The sequence below is a fragment of the Hypomesus transpacificus genome, chromosome 2 (genome assembly GCF_021917145.1).
Source record: "Hypomesus transpacificus isolate Combined female chromosome 2, fHypTra1, whole genome shotgun sequence".
Taxonomy (NCBI): domain Eukaryota; kingdom Metazoa; phylum Chordata; class Actinopteri; order Osmeriformes; family Osmeridae; genus Hypomesus; species Hypomesus transpacificus.
The window spans coordinates 2,155,903-2,179,135 of NC_061061.1; the positions used below are offsets into that span (position 1 = coordinate 2,155,903).

Below are 23,233 nucleotides of genomic sequence, written 5' to 3' on the forward strand. Positions count from 1 at the left end.
AAGTCATTGCACAACTTAAATCATTGAGAAATATCACAAGGTGTTTTATTCAACAAAAATAGAAATGCATTCAATACAAAATATTGTGCTAAGAAGCTCGAAGAAACCTAAAATATAAAATCACGTTCATCAATGTCATCTTTTCGGTCCAACGCTGCCTCCTGGCTGCCATGCTCTGTATTTCATGCTGGTGGTCGGTTGCCGTCTAAGCAGGCTGTCACCTTGGTCAATGTCTTTGGGTTCATCGTATTTCGTCGTTATATGGAAGTCTGTTCTGGCCTTTTTCACAAAGTATGAGTTCAGCTTCTCGCCATGATAACTGCACAGAAAATTGCATTTTTGTATAAATTCAAATATACTTCCAAATACCCTAATACATTCATAAACAGAGGTGCATCTTCTACACAGCAGAAAGGCACTTTCTATATGTAAATCCTTTGGCAACTCTATAGTTAATGGTAATTGGTGTGTCACTCACCCAAATCCCCTTTTACATCTAGGATGCTGTCCTTCATTCTCAAGGGCATCTGGGATCCCTGCTTGGCTGTTTCCAAGCCCTTCCCCATCCTTCCAGCCCTGCTGTTCCATCACCCGCCGACCAAACCCCTGAGGAAGGAGAACATGCGGGGGCTCAGCGATGCACTGCATGTAGCCCCCCCCCACACAGGCAACACCAGCCAGACAGGCACAAGGACTTTACCTTTGTGAACTTCTCAAAGCCGCCGATTGGTCTGTCGCGTCCGGACCTGTCCTCAAGCCCCTCCCTCATCCTCTTCTCGTAACGCATGCGGACGTAGTCCCGGGAGTCCATGTCCCCTCCGTCTGTGACAGACAGTGTCAGGACAGACAGTGTCAGGACAGACAGTGTCAGGACAGACAGTGTCAGGACAGACAGTGTCAGGACAGACAGTGTCAGGACAGACAGTGTCAGGACAGACAGTGTCAGGACAGACAGTGTCAGGACAGATGCTCTGAACATGTCTGGGTGATCCATCCCTGGCCTACTTTACATTACCCTTCAAATAACACCACTTGGTAATCACCAAGTCTTCAATACAGTTCTTACTGTAACTGACCATGGAGGAAAACCACGTCAAGTCAGGTTACCTTTATCATAGTAAACGCCCATGTCCACGTCCCAGTCGTCCGCCGTTTGCTCATCAAAATCTATGAAAAGGAGCAGAGTTATAAGCAACCACAATATATATATATATATGACGCAGTATATGACCTATACATAGGTGATATTTAGGTCCAGGTCTATGTGCGTGGGTGAAGCCCTCTAACATTCTAAAAAGGGATGTACAAATACATTTGATTATAAATATATGCAGTGGTTCCCACAGATTAGAATAATAATTCCTTCGTTAATAATTCGTTACACAGTTAATTTGTTAATAATTTGTTACATTAAATATTAATCCAAAATGATTCACACCTTCACAAATTAACAACAACTAACATATAATTTCTGCATTATGCATGTAGCAACGCTAGTGCTAAACAACTATTTAACTGGTCGGCTCCATGACGCCGAGTAAGTAGCTAGCTCTTGAGACTTCTCACCAAAAGAACGAAGGGGAAACTTCGAGTACTGCGCACCGCCACAAATTAGTCTATGTGTGGGAAACACTGATATGATTCAGGTTATTTCCAAATTGCTAATTTCGCACCCCCCTCACCTTTACTCAACCCCCTCCTCCTCTACACCCCCCTCCTCCTCCTCCTCTACTCACCCCCCTCCTCCTCTACTCCCCCCTTCCTCCTCTACACCCCCCCCCTCCTCCTCCTCTACACCCCCTCCTCCTCTACACCCCCCCCCCCCCCTCCTCCTCCTCTACACCCCCTCCTTCTCTACACCCCCCCCACTCCTCCTCTACACCCCATCCTCCTCTACACCCCCCCCTCCTCCTCTACACCCCCCCTCTCCTCCTCTACACCCCCTCCTCCTCTACACCCCCCCCTCCTCCTCCTCTACACCACCCCTCCTCCTCTACGCCCCCCTCTCCTCCTCTACGCCCCCCTCTCCTCCTCCCCCTGTACTCACCCCCCTCCTCCTCCTGCCAGTACTGGGCGTCGGTGTAGAAGACCAGGCCGGAGCCGCCCTTCTCCCACTTCAGCTCGATCTCCTCCTCGTACAGCCGCTCCTTGCTGCGCTCCTGGCTCGTCACGTCCTCGTGGAGGGCCTCGTGGCGCTCCCACTCCTCGCAGCGGTCCTCGTCCTGGGCGGAGAGACAAAACAAACATACGGGACAGGGAAGTACATTTGTTTGAGCCTGAATGTGGGTGTGGCGGGTTTTTAAAACGACTGTTAAATACGATCCCCTGGATAAGAAGTGTGGCGTGGTGGTGGCGGGGGCAGATTTGCTGTTTTCAAAAAGGGGGCGGGCCAGCTAGAGTTAGTGGGGGGGAGGGGTCAACACATTAACTAAAGTCTCCACAAGTATTCAGATACCACATCCTGTGATTAGCTACATTCTACAGGTATCAACCCACATCATCCGGATCTGATTGGACATCTTCTTCCTCTGGGTCTGGGTCTGGGGTCTGCTGCGTGGAGGGAGGGGGGTCAGCTGAACCACCCTGGGCGTCTGACGGTGCAGGGGCAACTGCCCCAGGACCACATATCTCCTGTCCATCTGCTGTGAACACACTCTCCTCCGTGACTGGCATTATTCTGGTGTCGTGGTACTGAAAGGGCACGTTTCCGTAGCGTCGGTTGCAGCTGGTCTTTGGGAAGGTGAGACCCAGCTTGCGGATGAGGCGTGGAGGCAGACGGCATGACTGTATGAGCTGAAGGAACACCTTTATCGTTGTGCCAACATTTCCAGAAGGCATCAGAGAGGGCGGATTAAGCTCCGGTAGAGCTTTCAGATCCGCCTCGGTAAAGCGCTCTGTTAGTGCCACACGGCGTCTCTGTTCTGACTTCGTTCTGTAAGGGAACCCTTCGTCATCTGAAACATAGAATTGCATTGAAAAGACGCTTTAGGATGGCACCGAACAACCATAACGTTACGTATAATGAAAAACAAACTATCTTTAGTCAATTAAGGAATTATGGAAATATGACTTACCTGTGGAGTTCGACACCTTCACTCTTTTAATAACGCAACGTCTGGCGAGCCAGGAGCCTTTCGAGTCGATCCATTGATTTGATGCGTACATTTTAACAAATCGATCAGCCTCCTTCAAATGGACCGAAACTACACAACAACATGTCTTGCCTTTCGATGATGAACCACTCTCTGCTGTTTCCAACAAGTTCGAATGTGCCTTATCCGTTTGATCCGGTTCCTCTGTTTGACCCAGCTTGGTCTGGTCAACTTGAGGTCCTTCGATTTCAGACCCTTTCAAAACCTCCGGACGGTGTCGGTAGTGGAAACACAAGAAACCGCCACCTTCTATAAACTGGCTGAAATAGTTTCTAAGATCTGCCGATCGAAACGCAGCAGGTATATTACTAACAACTACATACACAGCCGGACTGGTAGAATCCGCCATGATTGTTTATGTTGAAGGGAACAATCTAGTCTAGATCCAACCTCTGCAGAGTACAGTATTTCCTGGCAGACTCCAACTTTATTTTCTGAGTTGCTTAAAGAACGTAGCAAATCATTGTATTGTATTTGTTTATGTAATGAATGATAAATATACCACTTGGCTGTTGAGTACGCTGTCAAGTCAAGGAGAGGTGATTCTCTCCTTTGTCCTCTGAGGAGATCGGGTATAGGCGCAACTTAACGGGAAATGAATGACGTCACTTAAATCTGTAGTAGGCTACATTCGTTTTTGACACGGCCTCACCGGGCGATTTGACTCGTAAAACCATAGATAACAACATCGGGGTGCAACCAATGGGGTGCACGTGGGAGTAGAAGTGTAATATACAATGTGGAGAAAGACAGTGAAGAATGTCACAAACATACTGTACTTAGGTCTTTGCGTTAAAGAACGGCACCTTTTTGTCTGAAATAAGACATTTATTATTGACATTCTATAAAAAAATGTACATGAATAAAATGTTTTTTTTTTTAAATAATTGAATAACGTGTTCTGTATTCAGTATCCACAGTTAGGCCTACAGCAAATGTAAACAAGAACACATTTTAAGAGGTCCCAATGGGGGTATAGATAGCCATATTGTAGGCTAGATTAATACATTTGAGAAGTGTCAATACATGGGCAGAGTAGGCTAAATTATACAATTTGGCTGTGTAGGCCTATGATATACAAGGACAAAAAGGATCGGTCTGTTTTATTCAAGTCTGAAGTTTTGTTCAATCAGTTTGTATACAATCTTGGGCTTGCGCACAATCCAGTCACTCATACGTCAAACCTGTCGCCAGAGAGGGCTCTTGTCTACTAAGAAGTGCTTACAGATAGTTAGATAGCGTCACAAGAGGGCGATGTCACTGCTAGTGTCCTTGAGAAGCTGAACCTTATTATTACATTAGCAGTAGTTCAAGGCCAAGAGTCATGACCACCGCACAGACAGGTGTATCCCCTCCAAGGTGAATGACCTGAGGGAGAGAGATACTTGCTGAACCTGGTCAAATGAAGGGAAATACTGTTCTGTGAAATTGGTTACTGTAAACAAAAGTGTTAATAGTGCAATTTGCATATACAGTATGTGACTATATAACAATTATTTACTATAAGTGGTTACTTAAAATGCTACAAACCGTCCTTTACGATACTACCAAATTAGGCCTACGTTGTACGTAGAGTGGCTAATGCAGTGCTAGGTTGAAGGGACGGTCGGGATTAAAGATACTAAAGCACCTCAATGTAAACAATTGGTGAAAAAACTGTGTAATGTGTCTCCCCACATTGTATCAGGTGAAAAAACGGCCTGATATAATGTGTATCCCCTCTGTAACTTTTGCTAGAAAAGAGCAGAGATCTCCATATTATCTCAGGTTGTTTATTGTGACCAAAAGAACATAGAAAAGAACACCCATAATGCCAGGACAGACCCTTTGCATGTTAGGGGAGGGGGTACACATTGTATCAGGTGAAAAAAACGTCCTGAACAAGCAGTTCATTGAAAAGCCATATTAAACTAAATTAACTTGAAACAGAAATCACGTTAGAGGACAGGAAGGGTTTAGCAAAGACAGGGCATCCTTGTCAGACCACACCTACAGAGAATGGACAGATGGAGGTAGCCTAGATTAAAAGAAAAAATATTGTTCATAAAACTGCATGTATCAGTCAGCATATGTAGCTGAGGTGCATGGCAATATGGAACTTTGGAAAACACTGTCGATGAATCCACAATACTAAACGACACATTAAACAATTCACACGTCGCTTTAATGTAACAGACAAATAAACGTATTTATGTTGATAAATGAGTCCCTTGTTACTATGGAAAACCCTGTCGAGTCTTCCACGTCGCTATTTATTCAATTTAAGAGGTGAATTTGAAGTGCAGCAGTTAAACTCCGCTTCTCTGAGGGCACGCCCACTCCCACAGCCAGGGGATACAAATCCTGGCGGGGATGAGTGCCTTGGCACGACACCTGTCTCCAAGAATGGCACAAAGCCCATATAACATTTCAAGGAAGGTCAGTTGTTTTAACGATCAGTGTTGTGATAAGCACCTGTCCTCTGTGCCTGGCTCAGCCTGCTCCTGAGACTTATAAATACATCTCTTATCTCAAGCTTTTACTACTGCCAGCATGCCTGAGGAATTACTACAGCTGGATGACTAGAGAGTGTACTGTAGATCACATTCCCTGAACACGTACATACAGGCACCATTTTCATATGGACAGAAGAATTTAATCATGAGATGTGCTTATTCCCTCCGATTATAAACGTTTGTCCGTCATCCCTACCTTTTAAACAATAGGATGGAGAAATTGTTCAGTGACGTTGATAATTGCAAAATAGTGTCATCTCCACTTGTTTTGGGGACGTGACGCAGGTTTAAATTCAAGTCAAGAGATGGTCACAAACTATAACCACCCTTATGATTTGGGTGTGCAGATGAGATAGCAAAGACTACTGAAACATTCTCATGATTCAGGTGACTGCCGCTGGCTGGCACCTGTAATCTCTTTATTGCGGCCATTCACCACGCCAACTGACCTTGACAGGAACTGTCTCAGACGTTCAAACATTCCCACACAGTCTCTAAGTGGTCTGTCATTCGTAAAGCGGTTGCTTGCACGTCAGGGACTTCATCATATCAAGCACACAGAGGGATCTCCAAACCTTGGGCCATCCAAAAAAAGACGACCCAGAGACATCCCACCAATGATCTCTCATTCATATCCTGATGCTTTGAACGAAATCATAATAAAACGTCTTATCATCCTGAAGACTCTGTGCCAGGCACTGGAGAGATAACAATTGAGAGTCATATTAAAAGGGGTTTCCACTAACACAATAACATCTTGATACCCTGATACAAGAACATACAGACGGAAACAAGAAAGATTTGTTCCCAGGATCTCTATGTGCTCAATACTGCTGGTGACGGCTGTTCATGACAATATGGGGCTGAGCACAGTTAAGGCACAGTACCGCAATCCAGGCAGTGATGTCAGAGTAAAACAAAAGCATACCCTTTTTTTTATAGGATTTTTTTGTATTAAAGGTTTTTTAGAGGGGGAATACTCACGTCTTGTAAGGGACTGGTGGATCTACTGTTACACTTTCCTCAACTGCTGAGATACTTTAACAAAAATTTTTAAAGAAATTGCAAATTAAAAACTTTATCTGCACCTTCATCTAATGGGCACAACAGTGTTATTGTTGTTGTTGTTGCAACAGTCATTTTCTCATTGCTTTCAGAAAGCTAAGCATATGACAAACGTTTGGTCACAACTCATACAAATGCATTTGTGAACCTCTTCTGACCTTGTGCTTCTTTGCGCAAATGTTCAACCAGCAATGTCCTGATTCATTTTTTACAGGTCCACATTCCAATGTGCCACATAAGGACATTTCCCCCACTGCATTGTGAGGGGAAAAGTTCAACGTGATCCTAATGAAAAAATGTGGCCTGATGGCAATAACAAACTGAGCGAATAAAGTGTATACTGTGTTGCCTTTTTAACATTGCTTGTTTTTGCAGCATTTTTTTTAGCGTGTTTTATTTTATATTTTTTTACTTGTTGTATTCTTAGCATATGGTCCAGATTACATGAAATTTGTGAAGGACAAAATTATACATAAAAAAGGCTTCATTTCTGGATATCCATGGTCTTCAATGGACATTTTTATCGTCATACTATATTTTGTTAAACAACTGTGTTTGCAAAGCTTGCTGGGCCTTAGCATAAAATGACTGCTAACATAACTTCAGTAAGTCATATCATCAGCACAGGGGAAAGTGTGAACTAGTTCTAGCCAGGTGAAATCACTCAGTCATTCTGATTGGATTTTAAGAGCAGATTGACTGCTGTAAAAGAGGGGACTATTTGCATATATTGTAAATGTTCACCCCCAAAAAGCTTAAAAAAATATGAAATGTTATTGTATCAACAAATGGTAAAGAGCAAAGAACTTTGTTAGGGTACATTGCTTAATGATTGATTACTGTTAAAACCTTTTATATGATGCCAAGTTGTTTGTTGAGGTGAACGTAGTTGATTTTGTTCCAGGTATTGTTTGTCATGAGTGTAGGTGTTCCAGTTTGGGGCTGCATGTTAACTGTTTAACACGATAAAAAACGATACTTCATCAAAGTATTGGAAATATCTCCTCAGTGTGAGCATAGGATCATAAAATTATTAATTTTAGAATATGACCGCAAAACCCAATGTTATATGGAACGCGTCGCCCTCTCGAATTTTAGGAATTGAAAGGTACTCATGTGCCATGATGAATAATCATCCTAGTCCATTTTAATATTTCACAAAACGACATGGCTCATTTGATCACAGACAGGGATAACATGGTCCTCATAAAATAAAATCGTGCTCCCCTTCACGTATTGCAGGAGGACAGTCAATCGAGAGTAAAGGTTGTCTTTGTCGTTCAAGGTCTTACCTTGTAGGTCAATGCTCCCTGTTTGTTTTGGCCTCTTCCAACCCTGTTAGGTGTGAGCTGTCAGCCAGTGGGGCAATAAACTGTCAGTCTGATGACTCTCCCAGTCCTTGGTAGCTTGGTACAGCCTGCGGTAATGACACAGCCTGAGAGATAAGGGCCCAGTGCACATCATATACATATCCTGGTGGGTCAGTTGCTTTTCATTGAGAAAAGCTTATTTATCTCTTTAGGGCAGGCCGTCAGCCGCCAGGGCGATCAGGCAGTTGTTTTTTTACAGAGGGAGTATTGACAGGTCAAGGTTCACTAAGCTGGGCCATATAAAGACTCCCAGAGAGATGTTGCTGCACCAGAACATTCAGACTCAGTAAGAGCCTGTATTTGAAGAAAGAGAAGCGGATTAACCGAATTAAGATTTTTAGATAAAACATTTTTTTTTACAGACGACCTTGTTTGTTCTCGACAAGCTCGCCATGGATAATGAATGTCATTGTTCAGATTACAGTGAAAGGCATTCTCATGCCATTCTGTTCAACATCCTCAGCCGCACAGATGCCAGTGAGTCGAGACGCGACAGTCAGAACAAAACAACACCACACAGATGCAACTGTGAGACGCGACGGACGGTGTGCTTGAAGAACCCAGACGAAATTTGCCAAGAGGCTTCGGCGGTGTTGGTGAAGACAGTCCATTTTATGAAAAACCTGCCTGCTTTTAACCAGCTTCCACCACACGACCAGCTGTTGCTACTTCAGAGCTGTTGGGCACCTCTATTCATATTGGGTCTGGCCCAAGAAGGTCTGGATTTTGAAGTCCTCGACAGCCCTGCTGACAGCATGCTGAAGAGAATCCTTCTGAACTGTCAGGAATATTCTGGAACGGAGAGAGAGCAGCCCACCATGGTTGGGGTGAGCAAACTGAAGTCTTGCCTCAAAAAGTTCTGGAGTTTGGATTTAAGTCCCAAGGAGTATGCATACCTGAAGGGAACCATCATTTTCAATCCTGGTGAGTTTCCCCTTTTCTTCTGATTAAATATACGAATCGAAAAACAAGACATTTCTTTTTAAACTGTGATGAGAATAAATCGTTGTAAAACACTAAACGGCTTTACTCAAATGAACTCATCAGTTATCAGATGGATTGCAAAAAATACCCTTGGTGTTGAGGCCTAACTGTGACTATTGTAAATGATCGAGCATTGTCACTCATCCTAGTTTTGCTTATTCAACAGATGTTCCAAATTTAGAGGCAGCTGTGTTCGTTGAGGGCTTACAGCAAGAGGCGCAGCACGCGCTGAGCGAGGTGGTCCAGCCTCTTCATCCTGGAGACTGCGGGCGCTTCGCTCGCATCCTGCTGACCGCCTCCACGCTCAAAACCATCACGCCCAACCTCATCACTGAGCTGTTCTTCCGGCCTGTCATTGGTCAGGCTGACCTTCTTGAATTGCTGGTGGACATGCTCTTCTGCAGGTAGTCCAGAAATGTACCTGGACTATTGGGCAAAAGTCCTACTTTTATTCTGAAAGTACTATCTGACTGTCAAGAGACATTTCCCTGTGAGATGAAGGAATGACAAATAAGCACTTATTATGGATAGAAAAACTATAAATGGGTGCCTATGAGTGTGAGGTGTGACAGTCATCTTTCTTTGGCACATCGTGAAGACATTATAAATAGTTTGCTATTGTTTACATACAACTCTAAATTAGCAATTTTTTACTTATTCAATTTGAGGTCACGCTATGTCTGTCATTGTTTTGCTATTTCCTGTGGTTGATAGTATAAAACATGTCTCGATATTCTGTTGGCGTGTTGTGAAGAGTTGAGTCTAAGAACACACTTGTTTGTGTCACTTTGAATTCATACTGTAATGTTTTCTATTTCTAATTTTTTCTATTTCTGGTAATGCTCTCAGATTAGGTGAATAAATATATTTTTCTACAATAACTGCAAACCTGCCTCTCTCGTGATGTGAATATGAATTGTGTAACAAACACTTAGAAGATATCCTATGAAACACAATATCATGAAGAAAAGAAAACTACTTTAAAAATTCACTCAGAGGACAAACAAGGGATCATTCTTTAAATCTAACCTCAAGGTACTTCGATCACTTCATCCAAATCAATACACAATGTTTCCCCCAGATAAAAGACAATGTCACAATTGCACTTTCTATACTTATGATTTAGGCCTACTTAATAGTACAGTAGTCATTTAGCTAAAGATGTACTTCTAATTCATCTAATTAAGTACAAAGTTGATCTTCCCACCCCTAACCTTCCCCATTTTCTGTAGTGCCTGGTGCATCTGAGCTGGTATCTCAGGTTACCTCACAGGTATCCTTATCTTACTTGCGTACAGTAGGTGCCTGGCACCACCACCCCCACCCCCCTTCCGCCCCCCCACTCCCTTCCACACACACACACACACACAGATTGTAGCCACGACGTTACGGGTTCAATGACACAGCGGTGAGTCACACAGGTTACCAGAGGTAGCTGGGCCTAAAGGGGACTTAACACGGAGCTTTTGTGATCATACAAACATGAACTCACATGCTGAAATGTAAGGTAGATGGTTAAAACAGACGAAGAAGAAAAAACACCTATACGCCAGTTATTATTAATGGTTGATTATAAGAAACTTCGTTGTTGGCTCTCTGCTGTTCCACACGAGCAACTTTTTGTTGTTTTGGCGTCAAAGCAGGAGGACCAGTTCGGCCTCTAGAGGTGCTATGTCTCCCTCTAGTGTCATCTTTTGATAGCACACACTCGCAGGGGGTGTGAGGTAGGATTTAACAACGCAGCTTCAATAAGAAGATACTGTACAAAGAATAACATTGATAAAAGCAGTATAAGGTTGCCATTGTCTGAAACGGAATCTGGCACCCTTTTAAAAAAATACAACTAGCGGAATAGAAGAAATTGTTTAACATATCATTATATCATACACATTTTTTATTTATTTATATATACAACAGACAGGACTTTTTGAAGTATGAAGTTTGTCATACAAAATAGCTTGTAAGCAACTGCCTAACTTAGAAAACACCATTGGATGGCAGCAAACACCCTATGCAGTCTGATCCAGCCTAGTCATTCTCCTTTGGAAACCTTTTCTCAATAAGTTGATGACGACATTCTCCAAACAATTCAGATCAGGTTTACAGACTTTTACAGGATTTGAGGATCCATTCTGTCAGCATTTACAAATGTACCACATTTTCTTTCGCCCATTTCAACCCAAATAGAAACCTATTTCCCAACGTAACCCATCACACTTCACGCAGGTCCGACAGGAGGGAAGTACTAACAGCACAAACAGAGACGTTATAGGACCCTCAGAGAACAACTTAAAAAATCAAGAGTAATCTTCTCTAGTGCTACTCTGCTCTGTAATGAGCGTTTTGGACAACAGCAGGATTTCGTTTGCTTTATTTCGCCAGAACCAGCTTAACGGGTTCTTCCTACCCGCGGGAGGAGAAAGGCTGCCTGACTAACACCCAGCGAGCCTGGCGGCACGGTAACCCGAGAGACGAATGACACTGTGGAAAAGTGACACAAACCAGTCATCTTCTCCCCCCTCTTCGCTTGTCACATCGATTCCAAGAGCTCAACAATGGCGTGTGTTGAGAGACTAGGAGAGTGGATCAGTGCTAATGAGCGCAGTAGGTAGGACGAAGGGAGAGGTAGTGAAAGTCACAGCTTGCTCTGAGAGCACGTTACCTGGGTAGGTTCTGTGTAGCAGAGTGGGTTATTTTTGTAAGTATTACAACACTCAAACATCCACCATGTTATAGAGGTCACTGACCTCTTATGTTGACACTTGTTTCATACATACGCAAGATACTAAGGCAAGGCTTGGGGATAATATTCATCTTTTATTTTGGTAAAAAATAATTGCATAGCATTTTCCCAAAAAATAATAATACAAGACCCAAATGTCCCGGATAGTTAAACAACCCCAAAATTTTTTTTACAAATTCTACTAAAGGATTTAAAATACCTAATCTGACACTGGGAAATGAATACAATCAAACAAGCACGTGGAAATACATACATGCAGGCGCACACACACACACACACACACACATACATACAAACACGTCTCTCCCCATTCTTGGACCAAGTTCAAATGGCAGAAAGACTCTGTAATGGCATGGAGTGATAGGTCGGATAGCATCGCAAGTAATAAACAGAACAAAAAATAAGCTACCTGCGAAATAGCATGCAAATATCTATAAACAACATTCATGGCTTTTCACCAGTAAAAAAAATAACTAAACAAACATACAAGATGTTTTCTCCTGTTGCTGTGCCCCACTTGGGTTGTCCACTTTGAACCAAACAAGTGGTACCAGCAGCACCAAAGCTAAACACGTTACAATCCTACCCCTCTCTCTGCAGCATTGCAGGCCTGGCCCAGGCTACAGATGGCTGTGGAATCCTGAAGGACACAGTGACATCACCCCCCCCTTCAGCAGGACAGATGTGGGCGGAATCAGCCAGGCCCTGTTACCACGGAGACGCTTTCAACAGAAACGTCGGGACCGCGTGGGACGGGTAAAAAAGTGGCGATCGGACAGATTGCAACCCCCCTCCCCCACCCTCCCTCCCTCTCCCGGTCACCCTGCCCGGGCGACGCTGTAAGACGAACGTTCCCCTCCGTGTTTGTAGCGAGGCTGGCGCTCAGAGGACGTGGATCAGGGGTGCCCCCGAGGAGTCGGCCTCGCTGTCGTGGCGATAGGGGGAGAACGTGGAGCTGGACGTGTTCACTGAGGAGGAAGCAGAGAACGCCGTTTTGCGTTTGGGCATCAGGTCATCTGAGGGTGTTATCACAGCTGAACCAAACAGGAGGAATCTGTGTCATGTGATCCTCAGTACATTTGTGTCGATAGGAATCTATGCAAAATAACACCACACGGATGGCCGCAAAAACAACTAACTACGGCTATATACGGTATATATACGAAAAGTTTCCAGAATAATCCGGGACCCTGGCACACCTCAGGAAGGAAAGGTGTGTTCTGAAAGGCGCTGTAACGAGACACTCCCTCACATTCTCACCACTGCACAACAACAAAAAAGGATCTGTTGGACAATAATCAATCTGTAATCCGAGTTCCTCACCAAATGACATAATAAAGCAGCTACCATTATGCGGTAGGCGTTTAATGTGATCTGATCTGTCGCTTCGGTGAGGGGTGAGATATTTCCCCCCCCCTCCCCGGAGGGGGTTACAGACAGATGTAGGGGGGCTGTCAGGGGGGTGTAGGGTAGCTAATGACCGGGACACACAGAAAGGCAAGAATGTGCTTCTCCCTGAGTCATATCCAAGCCACTGGATACTGTACGCTGTGGGAGAAAGCGGAGATGAGAGAAGGCCTGAAGCTGTACTGGGCACAGCCCGTGACCATCGCCACCAGTCTCCATACTGGTCAGCCATCTTGGAGGGTCATACCTGACTGTCCCTAGGAGGCTGAGTCAAGCCGTTTTCTAGAAAACTGTAGCCAAATTACTCCATTAAAACAGGTTTTTTGTAACACTGCGGGAACACGTTATTGTTCAGGACATTTTTGGCGGAGAACTAACGCACGCCTCTCTTCAGAGAAACAGTCGCAAAAGCAGAACAATGTGTTTTCTTCACGACGGGCTCGCGCTCTCGCTAGACGTTGGCCCGAGTTCAGCTTTTGCATATCCCTCTGCCTCTGTTCCCGGCATCGCCAAGGACTGAGTGGAGCTTGACGATGTGTCAACAAATGAAGGAAATAAGAACGCAGGGTGACTCACGTCTTCCGCTGTAGTGTCGCATGTTCCTGGCCAGCTCGTCGGACGGCGTGCGCTCAGACACTTTCACCTCCGGCTCCACTGTGGCGCAGAGACAACAGGGTTACCAACACAACCGCACAGTTGCGGTCAGAGTGACCAGGAGGCGACACAAATGACTACCTGCAGAACCCCTTTTCCAAAACATGAGTCACGAGGAAACGGCCGACATGCCTGGCATGCCGTCGGTCGTGATTATGGTGTCACATCAGGTGTTGCAATCAGGAGAAGAGGCATTGCGTAGGCAGTATATACGATCTACATTCAGCCTCCCAACCCCCCCTCATTCATAAAAACGACCCGTGAGCTTCTAGGGTGCCCTGGTGTTACGGTGTCAATCTTACTGTCGCTGAAGGTGCTGGTGGTGTAGGTCATGGTGGCGTTGCCGCTATCGGGGAGCGTCCCGTCGCTGCGCCCGTTGGCCCTGGGCGGCGGCGGCGGCTCCTGGGGGGCGCCCCGGCTCCTCTTGCCCTTGCGCGTGCTGATGCGGATCACCCCGTGCACCAGCCGACACTCGGCCTCCTGCTCCTCCAGGTTGTAGTCGTGGGCGATGCTGTATATGAGCTCGCTGATCTCGTTGGTCTTGCGGGAGAAGGACGAGTCCGACGTGCACTTGGCCAGCTGGTCGATCTGGTGCAGGGCGTACAGCTCGAGGAGCTTCTTGGTGATGAGGGAGTCGATGTCCGTGCCCGTGTCGCTGAGGTCATCCAGGTCCAGCTCGTCCCGGGAGTACAGGCTGGTGTTGCTGATGGGGCGCTGGCTGTCGCCCTTGCCCCCCGTCCGGGTGCGTTTCGGGGCGGACGACGAGTGGCTGGGGTACACCACGGTCTGGCCGCCGATGCGGACGTCCGGGTAGCGGAAGCTGTCGCTGGTGGGCAGCTTGGAGGGCTTGGCAGGCTGGCTGGCTGCCTCCAGAGGGATGCCGCACGTGGGGTTGGACAGGGCCAGGCCGTTGAGGGCTCGGGTCTCCGGGTCAGCCTTGTTGGCGTGGTCCGTGGAGCTCTCGTTCACCGGCAGGCAGGGCTCGCGGCTGCCGTAGAAGCCGCAGGTGAGGACGCAGCAGATGAGGGCCTTGCAGCCGCTCCAGCCCATTGAGGTGCAGGAGCCGCAGGCCTGCCGACCCTGGGGCGCATCTGCAGACCCGGGGATGAAGCCCAGAGTCTCTGACCCCCGGCCGTTTGCCTGACGGTGGGCGCCCCTGCGACCGGGCTGGGCCTCGGGGTGGCGGTATCGGTCGGCGTGGTGGTGATCGCGCGCGTGTTCCGCCGCGTAGGGGTCCTTGTTGTAGGAGTCTTGGCTGGTGCTGCTGTCCCTAGAGATGGTGCGGCCCTGTCTGTACCCGTCGCCCTTGGCAGCGGACTGCTTGCTGTGGCGCGACGGCTGAGGAGCACCAGGCATGGCTTAACCGCGGTTGGGACCTGTCGAAGTTTTCGAATGAAAACAATCGGACCTTGCCCACATGACGTCTGACAACCTTTTTGATACAATATTTTGACACAATCCATCAAGGCGTCTTCCAAGAAACGAACATTTTTCACAGACCACAACTGAATGAGACTGACATGTTGACGTGAAAACTCAACTCCGGTAGTTTGCAGTGAGTCTATAACCCAATACAGATAAACACAACGTTGTAACTGGTGAGTAGGCTATACCTCATGTTGAAATTTTATGTCTGGACGACTCACACCGCTAAGCAATTATGTTTGTAACAAGTCCTGTCGAGGCCCACAGGAATGCACTTTGGTAATTTCAGTAAACACCTTAACCGTAATCTTACTTACCGCATATGAGGAAATCGTTTGGATTTCTGTTAAAATGACGGAAGTCCAAGAGAAAACTTGCTTCTTCGATCGAGTTTGTAAAATCTCAATCCAAACAAGATGGAGCTAATTTACAACTGCCAGCCGGCGGAAAAGTTAGGAGGCGTTCAACAAAAGTGTTCACTAGACCAGTTACAGTCAATTGAGTCTAAAAACATGTCGGTAAATCCCAGTGTTGCGTTTTCTCCAAGTCTCTTGTCTTCCCGTGTAGGTTGTTACCTGCGGCTACAGGTTGTCCAAGGGTGCATTCCTTCCACAGTTGTCTCCTCCCATTCCCACTCACTCTCTCATATTCACAGATCTGATACGAATGGAAACGGTTAACCAACTCAGCAGGAGTTGGAAATATCTAGTCCAAATCATGACAGTCACCTGCTATCTGCGAGTGAACAAAGTGCATGTCAGGCTACAAGGACACATGTTAGGACACAGTGTTTTGAAATGGAACACACATCTTCAAATCCGACAGGCAGCCGTGACGTCACAGAATAGGACGGATATTGAATCAATTGTCAACTAATATTTTACATGGGCTTCGTAATGTGAACGTAATGTTTTTAATGTTACATGTATGCCTCTTCGTGACACTATCTAGGTCATATTGCCTTAACATTTACGGTGGAAAGAAACTATAATTTCTTCTCAGATGCTGTCATTAATTAACCTGCATTACAGAAAGGGGAACACTACGGCGGCCCCGAAGTGCAAATGACATCCCCTAATATGAGTACATCCCCCAAATGAAAATACTCCCCCCCAATACGAGTCAACTCCCCCCAAATCGGATGACTTGTTCACCTCCCCCCAAAAATGAAAATACTCCCCCCCAATACGAGTCAACTCCCCCCAAATCGGATGACTTGTTCACCTCCCCCCAATACAAAAACGCGCTCCCCCCCCAATACGAGTCAACTCCCCCCAAATCGGATGACTTGTTCACCTCCCCCCAATACAAAAACGCGCTCTCCCAAATGGAAAACGACATTACATTAACTCAAAAACACATTACATTAACTCTGAACGGAAAGGGTAGGTACTACAATTTAGCGCTGATTGGATGCAGTAGGCTAACTAACAAGAAATAAGAAATTGTTCGACAGAAGTACAAAATGCAATAGCCTGACGAGTTACGTGCACCAGTACATTTATTTGGGTATCGAAGCATGTAGCATAGGCTATGTATGCAAAAGCATAAATTGCGTGTTAAACGTAAACATCGATAGCCAAACAACTAGTCCACGTAACTCTGTCATTATCATGAACTTAATCGTTTTGATTGGAAGGAAAGAGGAAACATTAATGTTTACAATTCAGAGTCATTACACTACTCTTTATTTTAATCAGGGTCATTCCTATGAAACAATCTTAGATCTGCTGTTGACGTTTCACAGTATAAGTAGCCTATGCGCACGCTAAAAACGCAGTTGAAGGAAGCAGGAATTTTCTTTCAGAAAAAACTAATAGTCCACTACAGAAGAATGAAATGCCACAATGACAGAGTAACATGGACCAGGATAGTTGTTTGGCTATCGATTTTTACATTTAACACGAAATACTTTTGCCTAAGTAGCCTACTATTTGCTACATTCTTCGATAGCCAAACAAATGTTCTGGTGCACGTAACTCTGCCAGGCTATTGCATTTTGTACTTCTGTCGATCAATTTCATATTTCTTGTTAGTTAGCCTACTGCATCCAATCAGCGCTAAAGCGTAGTACCTACCCTTTCCATTCAGAGTTAATGTAATGTGTTTTTGAGTTAATGTAATGTCGTTTTCCATTTAGGGGAGCGCGTTTTTGTTTTGGGGGGAGGTGAACAAGCCATCCGATTTGGTGGGAGTTGACTCGTATTGGGGGGGAGTGTTTTCATTTGGGGGATGTAGGTACTCATATTAGGGGGTGTGGTTTGCACTTCAGGGCCACCGTAGAACACGGATAGAGAGAGAGTGAGTCTAAATGCAGAGCTGCAAAACCAGCAGGTGCAACCAAGATCCTTCATCCTGTCCTACTTGGCCTATGTGTAGACATTTAATCATGTCTCACCTCAACAGACAACAACAGAGCAATATGGGAAAGGGGCTGTGCAACATAGTTCCCTGTTCACTTATGTAGCTTATTAAGATGAAAGGAAAATTTGACATCATTGAGATAACACGTTTTATTGAGAAGCATGAATCTACAATAGTACTAATAATTTGATCACCTTACATGCAGACTATTTAAACTGTGCACCATCCATATCTTGATGTACAGCCTACCATGTATGTACGTGCATTGCAAAAAATCCCTGTTTATACCAGTTTGACCAGTCTGTTAAGGTTTTCCACACACGAAAATGATGTAGTATGTTGTACATAATGTGGACAAAAATAATGACAAGATCTCTAAAAATGTCTTGTTTTTTTTGTCACAATTTTCTCGTTCTCTGGACTGGGTCCGTGTTGGTGGATTAGTGAAGCAGTACCTCAAACTAAAAGGCACTTATCATCAAATGTGGCATCCATGTAACTGAGGCCGGGGTAAGCTGTTAGCTCCTTTGGCCAGTATCAGTGTCCAAACAATTCACCATTTTTTGTTGAGACATTTGTTCGCAGAAATCTTGTCAGAAATCATTAACACCTACTTAACATATTTTACAGCTTCGCATGTCCCTAAATGCGAATGTCCCTGAAAGGGGGAATCACAAATCAACGGGAGGTGAGATGGACACCTGTTTGAGCTGCGTGTCTGTGGGGATCTGAACTAGACAACTGTCTAAAGCTAGCGGTGTTGACCGCATGTCCGAGGGAGCCTGACCAAAGCGGGCATTCCCTGGTACCTTCCCCAGACGACCGTCCGCCGAGAGGTGCCCAAGCCGCGGGTCCGAGTCGATCTCGTAGCGGTAGTGATACCCTTCCAACACATCCCGACAGGCATCCAGCATGTCTACCATCCACTTTTGAATACCTTGACGGTTTAGATAAAGAACGAAGAGAAAGACCATGCCGACAAACCCCAGCACCAGCCCCAGGAACACATACGAGGTCTGCAGGGAAAGTTCGGCCACCTCTCCCTGTATGGGACCGCGGCAGCCTATGGTCTGTACCCCGAGTCCCCTCAGACGCGTACCCCGAAACTCCTGAGGAGAGCTGCAGCTCAGGGTCTCCGCGTCCCCCACCACGGCCCGAGAGCTGTTCAGCCAGACAACAAAGTCGAGGATCTCACAAGAGCAGGTGTAGGGGTTGCGGCTGAGCAGGACGCGGGCTCGGCCCAGCCTCGCCAGCTCCTGCACGGCGTCTGCTCGGAAGGTGCTCAAGGCGTTGTGGCTCAGGTCCAGCACCTCCAGGCGCGGGAGGCCCGAGAAGGTGCCGTTGTAAACAGCCATCAGGGAGTTGTTGGGCAGGAGGAGGTGCTGCAGACTGGGGAGGTGGGAGAACATGCCCGGGGGCAGGAGGACCAGGTGGTTGCCAGACAGGTCCAGGCGGAGCAGCCCGCCCAAGCCCCCCCAGCGCAGGGCGGTGGTGAGGTCGGTCAGGGAGGTGGTGTTGTAGAGACAGCGGCTCAGGTTGAGTTCCTGGAGAGGGCTGCCAGGAATGCTGAGCGCCTCGGGGTGGATAAGAGCCAGCCGGTTGCAGCTTAGGTCCAGGTAACGCAGGTTAGACAAGACAGAGAAGACGTGAGACGCAATCTCTGATATTCTGAGAAAAACAAACGGGCATGTTGAAAAACATCTAATTCATAAGTCAATGTATCATTTAGTGTGTAGCTTTTTACACAGACATGTTGTGTAATCGTTTTTAAGTGTACGTATTTCATGAACCTCTTATCCTCATAAATTATACATACACAGTGTATTATGTGTAGCTCACAATATTTCTCACCCATTGTTGCTCAAAATCAGGTTTGTGACGTTGTCCAGTGTATTGAAGGAATCCGGTCCGATTCTATAGATATTGTTCCCAGTGATAATAACAGCCCTTGTGTATCCTGGAATACCTTGGGGTACCGCGCGCAGATCCTTGGAGACGCACTTGACTGTGCGCGTAGCGGCAAAACATTCGCAGCCTAACGGACACTGCAGGCACGGGTAAGGTGCACAAAGCAACGCAACACAAAATATAGCCATAGTATAAATACCCATATTTCCCAAAATGTTTTTTTTTATAGATGAAAAAATAGAAACTAATCAATTCGAAATCCACAGCAATGTGAAGGTTTTAACAAATCCACGTGAGATGCTAAAACAACGTTTTTTGAAGAGATGGTGGATCAACTACAGTACAGTAATACAAGATCTACCGAATGAAAGTCTAGTTGAAATATCGCGCAGAATATTGTGGAAAACAGGTGCGCGTTTCTCTTAAAGATACAGAACACTACTTATCCGCTGAATTAAAGATGGCCACGAGGCATTTATGCAGGAACAAGTCTGTCTGTGTGTGCACATAAAAGAAGTTGAACAACACAAGATCAAAATAGTTTATATTGCAAAAACACGTGGAATAAATAGATATATGCACATTTTCTAAATAAATAACTAAAACAAACATTTCAACAACTAAATGATTATTCTGTTGCTCTCAGCTGGTTTGTAATTACCAAACATTCAAGTTTTCTCTGAAAATTGAAAAGGAAATGTTGACACGCAGCTCACATGGTTGCAACAAATCAAGGATGGAAATATGAATATTTACACATTCTGATCAAACCGATTTGACTTTCTAAGGGGAGGAAAAGAAGAAATACAGCGTTTCAAAAGTAACAAACAGCTTTAGTTTTCCACATTGAACACAAGTTTGCTTGTCAAAGTCGGACCATTAACATGTCGGTTCTGCTGAAACGGGAGCAGGCTGTGGTCCTCTCTCTCTCTCTCTCTCTCTCTCTCTCTCTCTCTCTCTCTCTCTCTCTCTCTCTCCATCGCCCTCGTCGTCCCCTGAGGTCAGTGCAGGTTGAGCGCTAGGATGGAGGTAGCAATGACTCCGCTGAGCATTAAGAAGGGCAACCAGGTCTTGAGAAACGCCACACAGCTGCACACAGGACACAGGGAGGACAGTGAGGGGGGGGGGGGTCCTGGAAGAGGTCGTTAAGCTTCCGGCAGAGCTGGTGAAAACCACATACTCTCCTGTTGGACTCGCAACACATTTGTCATGTAGCTGAGACAGGTAAGGGCATTGGATAGTCTGTGAAATCGCCCCTCACCCCCCTCTAACCCCCCCCCCCCCCTTACCCCCTCCCCCCATCCCACAGTCGTGCCCCCCCGAAGCAGATCCCCCCCTCCCACACACACTCCCTCCCCCACAGAGAGGTGACCTCCACCAGTGACGTAGGAGGGGACACACTACACACACACACACATCTGGCAGTGATGAATTACACGACGCCCCGCTGTTAAAAGACCCTGGGAGCGAGATGCAGAGGCAGCACAGAGAGGGGGTCCCGGCAGCTCGGTATGTGGGTCAGGCCAGGAACACAAAAGGGATGCTCACAGCCGTGCGTGTACAGCACCATCCCACGCCACGCTCGGCACAGGCCACCGTCTCTGCGTCGAGACGCTTGAGACCAGATCAGGTTCTGACACCCGCGATGGCGAGTTTACTGTGAGTGCATCGATCACGATGGCATTGTCCCCCCTCGCCAAAACGTGATGAGGTGTGGATGTAAACAGACGTGGCCGCGCCACCGTGGCCGAGGTATGTTCGCCCGCACCCCGTTTCGAACCTGTCCCCTCCGACTCCCCAAGCGCACCCACTACCAGTGATGCCGACGTGAAGCGAGCGATTCGATTGGCGCAGGTGGCGTGCGTGCGCACCCGAGGAGGGAGCTACACCGCTCTTCACCTGGCACACGGACGGCCAGAGGCGTGCGTACCTGACGTGTTTGCTGTGGAGGAGAGCCAGCACACAGAGTTTCCCCATGTTCCACGAGGTGCTGTTGTCGTAGTGCATCAGGTTGAGGGCGAGGGCCACATGGGAGTGGCAGTTGTCACAGCAGAGGTTATGCTGCAGGAGACACAAGGACAAGAGTCATACCTACTGACCACAATACCCCTTCTTCTGATTTGCCACTCTCCACTGTCATTTTACTTCATGTGGTGATCGCTTTAATGCTGCTAGTCAGAATCAGCCAAGTAGGTATAACTATATATTCTTTATTGGATCATATACAGTTCATCTCCGGTGTCACCAATATTAGAATACTGTAAACTGTATCTTCTATGTACACACACACACACATTTTCCGAGCCAGTGTTGAGTTAGGGACAGGCTTCTCTGTCTCTCCAACATGTTTGACGTTGCGTACCGTTCTGCGTTTGTACTCCTCTGACGAGTCACTCACTGCCTTGTCCCAAGCTGCAGACCCACTGCCACACACCTTGTCAAAGTCCAACTGCCAGTACCTGGAGAGAGAGAAGAAAGGCTTTAAAGATGCTCTGACAATGCTGAATGATTTGGATGTTTTTAATGAAGAACAGCTTACTTGGTGGGCCGCCCAAACGCCATATTGCCCTCCTGAAATGCAAGTTGAAACCTTCAGACTGATCGACAGAACACTGTTGTGCGAATATTAACTACAATACTGTACGTTTTAAAACGTCAAACTTGAGCCACTGTTTAAACTTACAGACACAAAGTATGATCCTGCGAAGTCTCGGATCACGCCTGAGGAGGTACATATGCCCATGTGACCAATGAAGGGCAAAACCCACCTGAGTGGCACGAGACAGAACATATCTGTGTCACCTATGATTGTCCTACATTGGCACTGGTATGAAAATATATAGTTACGCAAGCGTACTTATTATTATTAGAAAGGCGACATGGGAATCTCTATAACATATCGTTTTCAAACGGCGACAATTAAATTGCATATTGCACCAGGAACTATCTTTAACATAGCTTCATTGCACTGCCATCCTTGAACGTTCTCTATCCACATTACTGGCTAAAGCTACTTAGCACTGCACAAGCAACACAAGATCACTATAGCAAAGCTAGTAGCCATTGCAAACATAGGGAACGTGCAACTCACGACAGAATGGGTATTGGTGTCCAAACAATGCAATACGGATAACGACAGGTTTTTTTGTCAATTTTTTCGAAACCCCCGTGGTAATTCATCATCATGTCTGTTTCATCCGCCTCCGCCATCACTGATTTTGACAGGTCATGTGACGTAAACAGAAACAAGCGGGTTCCTCGATTTGTTACACCCGGTTGCACCGTGTGAAAGGAAACCATGTGAACTACTACAGCGGGTAAGAACTGGGTACTATTCCCCAGTACCAGACAGAGAAGATTTGTGAATTCACAAACCACGCAAACCAACCAACTGAGCGCTCAGTGCCGACATCCCAACCTGAAGAGACTCATTTCAGGGAGGCGGCTTCCCCCCACGTACACCTAACCAGACTTGGGATGTCTGTCAGTGAATGATCTATTATATCCACTTTGCGTGAAGCTTTAAATAACTCTTCTCAATGGCATGTCGGTGTATATTTGTTCACAGTACGATGCAACGCAAATAATGAGGGCAGATCTTAGTCAAAGAGGCTTTGAAGCCTCATTGTAACGGTCTTTATTTGCCTGTCCTTAAGGTCCTTAATC

The 23,233-nt window shown here is 46.2% G+C and overlaps 5 protein-coding genes across 6 annotated transcripts; 1 reads left to right on the top strand and 4 right to left on the bottom strand.

Moving 5' to 3' along the window:
- Positions 1-33: 33 nt before the first annotated feature.
- Positions 34-3,848, bottom strand: gpatch3 (G patch domain containing 3). Its single transcript, XM_047039407.1, has 7 exons — positions 3,075-3,848; positions 2,497-2,954; positions 2,048-2,222; positions 1,108-1,167; positions 701-822; positions 479-606; positions 34-319 (listed from the first exon to the last, which is right to left on the bottom strand). Exons 1-7 carry the CDS (start codon positions 3,499-3,501, stop codon positions 136-138), a joined length of 1,554 nt encoding a protein of 517 aa, XP_046895363.1. The 5' UTR covers positions 3,502-3,848; the 3' UTR covers positions 34-135.
- A 3,584-nt stretch (positions 3,849-7,432) lies between these two features.
- Positions 7,433-10,280, top strand: nr0b2a (nuclear receptor subfamily 0, group B, member 2a). Its single transcript, XM_047039432.1, has 2 exons — positions 7,433-9,006; positions 9,233-10,280. The coding sequence occupies exons 1-2, from the start codon at positions 8,475-8,477 to the stop codon at positions 9,472-9,474; spliced, it is 774 nt and encodes a 257-aa protein (XP_046895388.1). The 5' UTR covers positions 7,433-8,474; the 3' UTR covers positions 9,475-10,280.
- A 1,583-nt stretch (positions 10,281-11,863) lies between these two features.
- Positions 11,864-16,420, bottom strand: kdf1a (keratinocyte differentiation factor 1a). Of its 2 annotated transcripts, none has more exons than XM_047029499.1 (4): positions 15,613-16,420; positions 14,173-15,431; positions 13,793-13,870; positions 11,864-12,777 (listed from the first exon to the last, which is right to left on the bottom strand). In XM_047029499.1, the coding sequence occupies exons 2-4, from the start codon at positions 15,224-15,226 to the stop codon at positions 12,692-12,694; spliced, it is 1,218 nt and encodes a 405-aa protein (XP_046885455.1). In that variant the 5' UTR covers positions 15,227-15,431; positions 15,613-16,420; the 3' UTR covers positions 11,864-12,691. The 2 variants fall into 2 exon arrangements, with proteins under 2 accessions (XP_046885455.1, XP_046885448.1); XM_047029492.1 differs by having other exon boundaries at positions 14,173-15,246; positions 15,613-16,419.
- Positions 16,421-18,160: 1,740 nt separating this feature from the next.
- On the bottom strand, positions 18,161-19,894 carry LOC124473828 (trophoblast glycoprotein-like). Its single transcript, XM_047029524.1, has 2 exons — positions 19,511-19,894; positions 18,161-19,327 (listed from the first exon to the last, which is right to left on the bottom strand). The coding sequence occupies exons 1-2, from the start codon at positions 19,768-19,770 to the stop codon at positions 18,331-18,333; spliced, it is 1,257 nt and encodes a 418-aa protein (XP_046885480.1). The 5' UTR covers positions 19,771-19,894; the 3' UTR covers positions 18,161-18,330.
- A 246-nt stretch (positions 19,895-20,140) lies between these two features.
- Positions 20,141-22,791, bottom strand: LOC124473820 (transmembrane protein 222-like). The gene is made up of 6 exons (XM_047029511.1): positions 22,659-22,791; positions 22,251-22,335; positions 22,107-22,138; positions 21,930-22,026; positions 21,498-21,628; positions 20,141-20,656 (listed from the first exon to the last, which is right to left on the bottom strand). Exons 1-6 carry the CDS (start codon positions 22,775-22,777, stop codon positions 20,569-20,571), a joined length of 552 nt encoding a protein of 183 aa, XP_046885467.1. The 5' UTR covers positions 22,778-22,791; the 3' UTR covers positions 20,141-20,568.
- Between the last annotated feature and the right edge of the window lie 442 nt (positions 22,792-23,233).